This window comes from Rhyacophila brunnea, unplaced genomic scaffold, assembly GCF_057557595.1.
Source record: "Rhyacophila brunnea isolate RB1 unplaced genomic scaffold, BYU_Rbru_1.0 scaffold_9, whole genome shotgun sequence".
NCBI lineage: Eukaryota > Metazoa > Arthropoda > Insecta > Trichoptera > Rhyacophilidae > Rhyacophila > Rhyacophila brunnea.
Window position 1 is genome coordinate 6,656,775 of NW_028233361.1, and position 11,502 is coordinate 6,668,276.

Here is an 11,502-nt window from a genome sequence, read left to right on the forward strand (position 1 = left end):
TGTTTATTGATCATAGAATTTTTTTGATCATTTGCGGTGGGTAGATACACTAATTATTGATCTTTCTCCTTTGTGGGATCACTCAGTTATGAATAAAAAAATTCAATATTATTCTGACATCATTACTAACAAGTTATGTACATATTTTTTGTAACAGTTGAAAATTGAGCGCCCTAAAATTATGAAACCTATGGCAGTGCCGACGGATATGGCCTGCATGTTTCCAATTTTTTTCGCACCACATCGCTGGCACTTGACATGGGCAAATTTAACAAATTTACATAAAACTTTATGAGTAATGTAATTAATATTTAGACGGTAGATCGAGGAAAATGATAAATTGGGGAACAGTTAATGCGGGATTATTTAACATTGTTCTAATGGGTGTTTGGCGGAACTTTCAAAAATGAACGATCCGTGCGGGGCAACGATTTATGCGAGAACGGTAGATCGGGGTTCCACTGCAGCATAGAATCGCGGATCTGGCATTCAAAAACATCTTAAACCAGATAACAATGACACTATCAAACTGGTATTTAAAGTCTTCTAAGTAGACCAGTTTCTCTGGACAAAAGTTGGAAGGACTCGTTTACTTACTTTGGGTCCAAATGTTCAAAGTCTCTGAGCATCAATAATCTTTGATTGTGAGTGTGATACATCGTGTCGATGTCCCATGCAACGTCTTCCCTGTAAACCAAAATTAAACGTGTGTAACAGTAGTCATAGTTAAATTAATTAATTTATGCGCTTATGGAACAAAAACCGGAATCAAAAAGTCTGGACCATTATTTGATAGTGATTCTAGAACAATTTGTGTACGTATGGTTGGAGTATCTTGGAAAAGTGAAAATATTCGCTTTGTATGTATGTGGCTTAAGCGTTGGACTATCACGCCATGGGTCTCAGGTTCGAATCCTGGGTCTGGCAAGTACACATATTGTTTTTCAATGTGTGTGTGAGTCAGGGTATGGACCTATGAGGTTGAGCAAGTGGCTGACATCCATTTCTCGTAAAAAACAAAATCTGTTAATACAAACCTCTACTCTGTGTAGGCCCATATGATCCTATTAGGATCGGATATGGTCGGAATGAAAATGAATGATGTTGCTAGCACTGTTTGTCAGTGGCGAAGGTTCCATACTGGGCGATTATTTAAAGCCTACCTTCTTAAGAAAAATATTTTTTAATTTTATATTGATATATTAAATAATATAATAATAATATTCAATATGCCCAACGACATCTATCGTATAATTGTCATAATAATTTTACGATCTTTTCCACTATTTCAATAAGCACCATTTATGGCATGTCTCGAAGGTTTAAAAAAATAAGCGACAACTCGTTTCGCTTTACATATTGTATGGATTACGTTCGCGTGAATCGAAAACTTTTTTTATATGAAGTTTGTTTCTCATAATTTCAAGACGTCTGCGGCGGCCCATATAAATTAGTAAGCTATTTAAGGAGCGCTTACGCTTACATATTACGTAAGTGCACATTTATTCAAAATAATTTATAAGGTAATTTAAAAAAATAATTTCTAGGGATTCAATCACATATAAATATTGATTGTTGTTAAAAATAGTAAATAATTTATCTCGTGATTTTTATTTGTCAGTTAGTTTATTCATAGACTACGACAATTTATTCAGCCAATTATGAAGTTGAAATCTGATATTGTATCTAAGTCTGTGTTTTAAATATAGAAGTATTTTAAAATGTCTAGTTTATGGGTTAAATTATAAATTGTTATGGAACAGATTCACAACAACGGATATTTTCAATATATTTTGAGCGTATCTTGCGTTTATGTTTAAGAAAATACATAATTCAAATTAATTACTTAATTTTATACCACCAGTGAGCTTGTGAAATTACATTGGTTTTTGTGTACCTACTTATTCATCAGTAGATATGTCGGATTATCTTCTTATTTCCCGTAAATACATCTAACAAGTGTGGTTTCTCCACAGCCTACCTGTTTCCAAAAGTCACCCTTCGCCACTGCTGTTTGTAAATAAATATGAAAGTGGCGGCCTGTTTTGATGTCTTGCTTTGGTTACATACAAATTGTTATTTGCTATTTTACTTGATTGTTCATCTAAATCAGGAATCGGCAGCCTCTGAAGACTTATGGGCCACAATCAACCCAGAATACTTTAACATTTAACAAAATATGAAACAAAAGACGAAACCGAATATCAAATATTAGAGTAAAAATGAAAATAATCTTCCTGTTCAATGTAGCTTTTTCCCTTAACCAAATTATCTATATTAACTCTAAAACTTGAGGAGCAAATTCGATTTGAAGCATGTAGATCAGAGGGGGGCAAACTTTTTGGATGGAGGGCCAAATTCAAGAATTCAAAATGAGCGGCGGGCCGCACGTAAAATACCATTTTTAGATATACATACACTATTTATTATCACGAAAAATAAACATTACAAAAAAATTAATGAGAAGAATGAAACTGTTGACCATTTAACATTTTTTTAAATTCAGGTGTTAATTTTGTAGTTGATATTCTCAAAACTGCTTGTAAATGGGCATCTCAAGTTGTAGCTCTGTCGGTACACTATCAATATCTATTGAAAATGGATCGCGTACTACTGCTAAACTTGTCTCAATTTTTCGGAAGCCACCAAATCTTTGTGAAAAATCTCAGAGCTTTATTAATTTTACCATATTCTTCAAATTTATATTCTGGTATATTCGCAACTTCAAAGTTGGAAAGTGGTCCACGTTGTTATTCGATATTTGTCGAAAGAATAACTTGAGTTTTAATTGAAATCCATTCAAACTTTTTACCATATCATGGGCATATATTTTTTTCCTTGCAAAGTGGAGTTAAAAGCATTTAAATGTGTCACGATGTTCAACGTCGAAAATAGTGGTTACATAGTGTGAGACAAGACGCAAGGAAGACGTACTGAGATAATACATTTATGAAACAACAAATTCTTCAAATTTTAATCTATCGTCAATATTTTTTAAAAAATATATAAAAAAGTTATTCGTAATCAGAAGTACAATTAATGATGGCGGGCCGCAAAAAAATACCCGGCGGGCCGCAGTTTGCCCCCCCCTGATGTAGATGATCATAAGTCAGTCGAGAAGAAAATGTCTTCTTATTAAAACTCATGGCCGAAAATGCATGTTCGCCAATTTCTGTGTTTCCAAATTCAAAATTAATTTATTATTGAAACAATTCAACATATGGGCCGTATCTTATGTCAGTCATATATAAGTTGTAAGATATGCAAGAGTGGGCCGGCGGTTGCAGACCTCTGATCTGAATGATAGTTAATTGAAAAAATGTTTTTTTAGGTTTGAAACATTATGTGGTTCTTGAAAATATATATACATATATACAAATATATACAAATGAAAAAATGAACCATTTTTCAGCTTAACTTTCATAATATATTAGGACACTGTAAAGAAATGATGAAGATTGATTACCTAAATGGCACTTGTAAAAGGTCACAGGCGGCGGCATATTGTGCGGAGAATCCTCCGCAAGGGCCTCCTCCAGCACCGGTGGCCCCCGCACCCACCCCCCTCTCTGCTGCCTCAAGGGCACCTGGCACCGATACCTATACATGCAAATAGTTGGAAATCATTTTTTCATATTTGTTATCTTATCATATTATGTGAGGCTATAGACATCAAATTCAGTTGCCAGAAATACATATTATAGTGTTAAGCCCGAAGTTGATTGAAAAGTAGATTATATTCATTAATCTCACTTTTTGTATTGAGAACCCACCAATAAACCAACTAAAACCATACATTTCGCACACCTAGACTACATGCAACTGATTATCTGACTTCAGATTTAGTTGGGGTCACAATGAATGTGCAAGGGGCCTTAAAAACAAGACTTTTTTGTGTATATACCTTTGGAATAATATGTGTAAAAGCAGCACCGGGACAAAGCCTGGCAAGGGCCCCAGCCAATGCACAAACTGCCCCCACCACGCGAGCACCTCCTTCTGATTCATCCCCTGAAAATATGTTAACGTATACTATTAAAATGAATACCACAGACAAGAAAATTTATTACATATTGACTGCTTAATCTGCAAACTGGCTAACTCCAAAATTGTTTAGGAGAGAAAAAACATAATAATTTAACTATTGAGCGGAATTTAACAATTCATTTTTTTTTTACAAATAAGCTGCACTATGAATTAATACACTAGTTTAGCTTCCCTTCTATATATAAAGAAAATTTATATAAAGAGCAGAGTTGTTCCATTTACGATATTGGAAATTTAGCACCTGTAGTTGGCTGTTTTGTGTGAAGAAAGTAAGCGAACGAATGCATTTTTGGTCAAAAGTGCAGTTGGCTAGTTTGCAAATTAAGCAGTCGATTTGGGAAAATGAAATCACGAATGTTTGTTTGCGGCCAATGGAATGATTACATTATATTGCAATGTCGGAATATATCAATATCCGATTTGATTGAACACAGTTATTGTCTTCCCGATTCTGCACCTTGAAGATCTCTGCAGTTTGCAAAATAATTATCAGAGACACAGGTCAACATCAGTGAGAACGTTCTATATTACACCATGTCTAAGTTGGAAAAAAAAATTGTCGACAAACAAAAATCTTTTCAAGAGACTGTATTACAAGTATGTAAGCATACCTAAGAGAAAGTAAGTTGGATAAAGTCACGGATAGTTTCCGTACAGCATCAAATGAAGGAGTCCTAAAAAATCTTTTGAACCATTTTTACAATAAGACCGTACACTTACTGATATTAGGCCCAAACAATTGACTCACTCTCAAACGTTCTTCTAACTAAGGATTTATAAAGAAGTTTTAATAATCGTACACTTACTGATATTAGACCCAAAAAATCGACTCACTCTCAAACGTTCTTTGAAGAAAGAAAGAAAGAAGAAGTTTTAATGAAATGAAAGAAAGAAGTTTTAATGATAATATAATCTCTGAAAAGATCCGGGGAATACGCAAGGCAAAAGAAAGTTAAAAGAGTGTTGTTCCTTTAACACAATCACTGCTGACGTTTTAATTACATTTTAATCACCACATTTAAATAACACATTAATTATATCTAATGGCCAACTGCTGCAAACGCGCCAGTCGCTGTGTTAGCACTAAATGAATTAATACATTACTAGTTTCGGATTCAATAACTACTACCACATTAGCCGTGGTTACATGTAAATTGTACGTATTACATTTCACCGTAGCACAGTTAGCCGTGAGCTTTCTTATCGGAAAGAAATGACAATATGCTATACGGTCATCTCTATTTTCATAGCTGATTTTGGTAAAATTCACGAATTCAAGAATGAAAACCTAACCTAACAAATAATCCAGTATATTGACTATTTTCAAAATTTGTTTGCCGCTGGCTTCTTGTAAACCGACAAGAACCGTGTTTTATTTAAGACATAAATTTTATGTCAGTACTATACGACCCAAAGAGGTTGGACGGTCTTTAATATACGACCATAATATTTCCGATACATTTCACGGTGAAGTGTGATACGGCAAACTGCACGTATGCAGAAAATTTCTGGACATAACTAGTCGTCCAATGAAGTAATAATAAACTTTATAAATAAATTATTAAATCCCCCGGCTTCGGATCTATCCACATCTAATCTATATGCCGCACGCCACTGATTAATGTTTCTTTTTAACAGCATCCATGCAAGCAAAATTCACCGCATGTGGGTGAAAGACAATATCTGCATTGAAGAAGGATTCCCTTAAACACTGTTCGATCTGATGGTCAAATTTGGTTAGTATAAATTGTGCAATATCACGTTAAAATTAATTACCGATTAGTAGTGAAAGAGGTTTAGTATCAACATCAAAAACAAAGCACAAGTGGTTCGGTTGACGACTTTCCAACGCCTCTATTTCCAAATAGTGATAATGTGCTTCTACCTGTTAACACAAACAAAAAGTATTTATTTATTTAGTTACGGCAACTCGAAAATAATATTGCAAGTAATAAAAACAGAAAATAAATTATCTTTCTTACCCGAGCTGGAACTTTAACGGTGAGGACAAATAGGCGACTAGAGGAAAATACCTGAAACAAAATGCAAACATATTTTGATTTGATTATGAAGACAAAAAATCAATGTAACCTCAATTCGATTGACACTGATCTTGCACAGGTACACAATATGCTACAGTAAACGCACCTGACAAAAATGGCTGAAACTTCATTATGCAAAATGTTATCAGAAGAGAAAGCATGACTATATCGCCGTCTAGAACCCGAATACAGTATCACAAAAACATGGAGTTTTAGCCCAGTCGCACATTGAAAATCGTCTTGACTGGGATAATAGTCATAAATCAAAACTGAGCGCAACATGCAACTTTCTTATGTGCATATAGGCAAACCCGTGCGAGGACAGTAGCGTTACACGGCAAGCCAAAATGCACGACGAAGTGTGACATTTCAGGATTATATCTGCGCTGCATGTAGGGTGAAAATAGTTGCATATGACTCCAGCTGAATTTTTCCAGCAACTAAAAGGTTGCAATCATGCGGTATGCGGCAGTAGATTTAGTTACATGTGTTTTGTGAATGCCAACAAAATAACATCAACATATTCGACGTGTCGCAGTCGAGATGAGTTTAGACGTGGTAATAATTTTATTCCATATACATATACATGTGTAAACGGGGTATTAGTCTAAAAGAAATTGTTTATATAATGAATCACCATTATTTATAATATTTAGATGAACAATAACAAATTGCAAATACCAGTACACCATAGTGTTACAGTATTACAAAACGACAGACAGACCGCTACGTTTCGATGCTGCTAAGCATGGGCCCCAGAACCTGAAACGGGCCCCCCTACCTATCACTAAGGCTAACAAAAATATGACACTATACAAGCATTTTTTAAATGGTGTTTGAGGTAAATTATTTGGCGATTTTTGTATTTTTGAAAACATCTACTTGAATTATGGAGCTGTCGAGTATTGACCAGGGAACTCTTTATTACCTGTTCTGTGGTATTGACATACAACAATCAAAAATTGTATCGCATAACCACTTATTTTAAAATGTTAATATTTTTGAAGAAAAATACTGCGCGTAACAGGCGACTTTTTTACTATTGGAGAAAATTTTTAATTTGCGTTTATCTCACTTATCTGGTCGACCCATTATGCCGGGCCCCTCCTAAGCCCGGGCCCCCAGGCCAGAGCCCTGTCAGCCCCCCCATTGTGGGGGCCATGCTGCTAAGGCATATAGAATATATCTTTTAATGGCTAAACAACTTCAGGAATCGGTCAAATGTTGTATCAGTCTCATATGTAACTGATAAGTCCGCATATTTTGTACAGAATCTAAGAAAAAATATCCACATATCCACTCACAAATATATTGAGATGAAGGATTTATGTCAGTGGGTTTGTTTTACTTTGCAGAGTCCATTCTCAAGAGTTAATTACCTCTGTGACAATGTGAGAATGGCCTCTGTAACGAGCCTGAAACGTCAAAGAAACAAGAAGGAAGAATATGCGGTGAAAACCCAAAAATCTATTACGATGTCCTATTTTATTGTGCTTATATTTAATGCTATTAAAGGTTCATCGGCTAATAAAAATTAGGGTAAATGTGCCGCAGAGGTGGACATGAGGTTTTACAACTTTCTTTTTAGACCAAACCAAACCTAACCTAATCTAACCTACCCCAACCTAATATTGCCTCATATAATCTTAGTTTGTGATAATGGTGTATCAAAATGTATGAAAATTTTCAATTAACGATTATTGGATCGAAAAGTCGATGGAATTACATGGAATAAACTGTTTTCGTAAAAAAAAAATATAAAAGCTCGTGTCCACCTCTGCGGCACAATTACCAAAATTAGAATAGCGATACAATTTAAAAATAAATTACGATGGAAAAGAAACTAACGTTAAAATCAATCAATATTCCACAATATTGAATTGTGGACTTATCAGTATTTGGAAATGAGTGGATGCCTCATATCACCGTTATCTTGGCAATTAAAAAAAAAAAAAAATTTATTCTATAAATAAAATTTGTAGAATAATTTTTCAATTTCACTATCGCAAAATTTCATTTTATAATAAGCGTATAAAAGAATACAAAATAATTTAAAAATCATTTCATAGATAAACTGCCGTATTGCTGTGATTGCATTCAATGACCACTCAATTTATTTTATTCCTCCGTATGACCCACACCTACACACCTACTTAAACCCCTATCTTACTCTGTTAATACATATCTTTTAGTATGCGGTCGCAATGATTGGATAATTGCGAATACTTATTTCCGAAAAGGTGATGTCATGTTATGATTCACAGTTTTCTGAACGCGATTATATTATGTGGTGAGCTGTATGCTTCCTATAGTAATTGACTGTACTTATTGCATGAATGGCACTATATCTTGGTGTGTATTGTAACACAATATACATATAGGTGTGTAAGATAAGCCACCATAGAATGTTTGGAAACTATTTTTTACAAATATAAAATACTAAGTTAAACGAAATCTAAATCATAGATAAGAAAACTCATTTCCTGAATTGTATTTTCTTTTAGAGTGTGCGTTTAATAATATTTTTTTATTTTGAATGAAAAATAATCACTTGATTTGAATAATATGAAATTAAATATTGAATCCACGAAACCTTTTAATAAAATAGGTACTTCAATTACTGACTCTAGTTCCGTTTCCCAATTAATTTAAGTCGTGGAACCATTTTACTTGCACAAACGAAACGAAACCTTCTTCTCACCGCGAAATTCTTTGATTTTATGTTCGGATAATTCGGAAAATTGAAGTGACACCAGTAACGAAGGGTCGAGGTAGGCTGTTAAATTCCGCCATAAATAGTGCACATTAAACTTTGTTAGTCATACGTATTTGTTTTTATTGAACTAAAGACTACAATAAAATTTACAGGGGGTATTGGTTAGTTTTTAAAAATCAATTAAGCCCTGCCTAAACCAAACCATAATGGTTTTGGTATATTTTCGGGGATACAACAAAATTGTGCACACTTTTTCATTCATACTTATTGGTTTTCGTTGGATTAAGAATACATATTACACATATTGTTGGTTCATCTTTTTAAATTCATTAAGCCCTGCCTAACCAAACTATAATAGTTAAAAAATATTATTCTATCTTTATAATATCCAGTTATGTATGATTTAATTGCATAATTTTAGATATTCTATAGATAGACGAGTATTTTTTGACTATTATCTATTATCGCTTGGTTTTCGCAGGGTTTAATTGAATTTTAAAAACTAACCGATACCATCTGTAAATTGTAGTCTTATTTCAATGAAAACAATTATTTATGACTGACAAAGTTTGGTGTGCACTATATATGGCGGATCTTAACAGCCTACTTCCACCCTTTGCCACTGCTTGACACCAATATAATAACGACTCAGAAATGCCAACAAGCATTCACTACTACGCACACAGTAGCGATTTAATCTATTGAGTTGAAACATCAAAAACTCACACTGTTAAAATATTCGAACCGTTCAAACATCATTGTATATCAGACAAAGAATGATTTTGGATTGGCGCTAAATGAGAAATAGACAAAAATATTGGGTAATATAGCGATGCAAAAATCAGCAAATATAGCTATTAACATCTCTTTAAAACATTATTTTATAGCAAAAACCTACCTACCTACATTTATTATGTTGACATTTAAAAACATGTATTGATCATAATATTCTAGAACTGGTGATTTTTACCAGAGCGTTGGAGCGGAGCTCGGAGCAGGAGCACGGAGCTATGGGATTTTACCCGGAGCCAGAGCACCGAAAATTTGTAGTGCTCCATTGCTCCGTTGCTCCGTGCCGTTCCTCTGCTGCTTTGTTTGTTATGTTATGTTTTTTTTTTATTATTAAATTTTCGTACTAAAATACAATGAAAATAGTATATTTTGACACTTTGCAACACTGGAATAATTTGAACTAAGGCAACACTGCCGAGTGATAAATAACCTCACTTTTTTGACTGAAGAGGCAAATAAGGAGAGACGATTTGCTGTCAACAATTTTGTTGAAACAGCAATTCAATTGAATTAATAATGAAAATGACGATTATTATAAAACAACTTATTTTTATCAACTAATAATACTTATTAAAACTTTTTACCCGGAGCAGAGCAGACCCAGGAGCGGAGCCGGAGCAAGTATTAGGGCCCGGAGCGGAGCAACTTAAAAAAAGGGTCCGTTCCAACGCTCCGATTTTTACAAATAATTTGAATATTTTGATAATTTAACATAAAGCCATCAAAAAGGCTAGTTTATCAAGTGCAAATAAGTGTGGCTGCAAGAAAAGCTTCTGAAATTCAATGCTTGTACAGTCATCAATAATTATTCAACAATAATCGCGACAATTATATAAATATATCTGATGGATTTTGTTTTATTATTATTTCTGTTGGATTCAGTCAATATATTTGCATTTTAGCAGCAAACTTATAATTCATTTTCAATAACGTAAACGTGTATGCTTTCTTAATAGGTACCAAAAATTCCGGTATTTTTAATTTTTAAAACTGGTATTTAGATATTGAAAAATACTGGAATACCGGTATGCAATCCCTATCTCTCACTCTTGTCAGAGTCTTAGCCGTGCCACCAAAAAACTTTCTGCATGCCGACCACTGCATTCACCCATCGATGTAGCCTTATTAACATATTTATTTATTAGATAATCGCATTGACCAAGTAAATAATTACTATATGTATGCAATATCAAGCACGATTTTAATTTATTCGTCATTCATTATGTCATGATTTTATTGACCTCCTTTTTAAGCTATTCTCAATGTAATTGTATTAAATTGTTTAATATAACAATTAGAATATTTAGCATAATATTGTGGTGTTTTTGGATCCTGGATATCTGAGTATTAGGTAACAAAAATGTACATAACACTACCTATTTTGCCGATTATATACGACAGAATTATTGTTTTGAACATTATAAAATATGTAAAAATATTACCAGAACTCTGTTTTCCGTTTTCGTTTTGTCCCCCCGGGTTTCCAGACGCACCAGGGTCTTAAAAAATATTTTGACATTCTTCCCCAATAAGTTCGTGAGGCTATCTGAAATATTCAAATACACGATTCAATTATAATAAGCACCGATTTTATTAAGATTCGCAAAACACAAACGCTGCGAAAAAAACTGTATATCGAATAATATATTAAATAAACAAAAAATAATTGCATAAAAAATTTAAGTGTCGGACCTACCGTTCCAGTCATTATTGAGCTGTGATTTAGTGGACATCTTTCTCTAAATTAAAGCGGAATATAAAAACTTACTTCTATTTATTGCAATTACACAATTGTGTCGTGTTCATTTTACTATATTATAATATAAACACAATACCGAATACTGATTCAGAGCACCCTCCCAATACCAAACTAGTCATACAGATACAGACCTGCATTTTGACAGT

The 11,502-nt window shown here is 33.7% G+C and overlaps 1 protein-coding gene across 1 annotated transcript in view; it reads right to left on the bottom strand.

Annotated features, from left to right (window-relative positions):
- The window catches only part of LRR (capping protein regulator and myosin 1 linker 1 leucine rich repeat protein), a 44,281-nt gene extending 32,779 nt beyond the window's left edge, over nucleotides 1–11,502 (bottom strand). The window contains exons 1-7 of the mRNA XM_085959556.1: nucleotides 11,294–11,502; nucleotides 11,040–11,143; nucleotides 6,030–6,080; nucleotides 5,824–5,932; nucleotides 3,905–4,011; nucleotides 3,467–3,600; nucleotides 598–687 (exon numbers count right to left, since the gene is read on the bottom strand). Coding sequence (XP_085815682.1) covers nucleotides 598–687; nucleotides 3,467–3,600; nucleotides 3,905–4,011; nucleotides 5,824–5,932; nucleotides 6,030–6,080; nucleotides 11,040–11,143; nucleotides 11,294–11,330 — 632 coding nt within the window. The 5' untranslated portion in view covers nucleotides 11,331–11,502. The remainder of the gene's footprint in view (nucleotides 1–597; nucleotides 688–3,466; nucleotides 3,601–3,904; nucleotides 4,012–5,823; nucleotides 5,933–6,029; nucleotides 6,081–11,039; nucleotides 11,144–11,293) is intronic.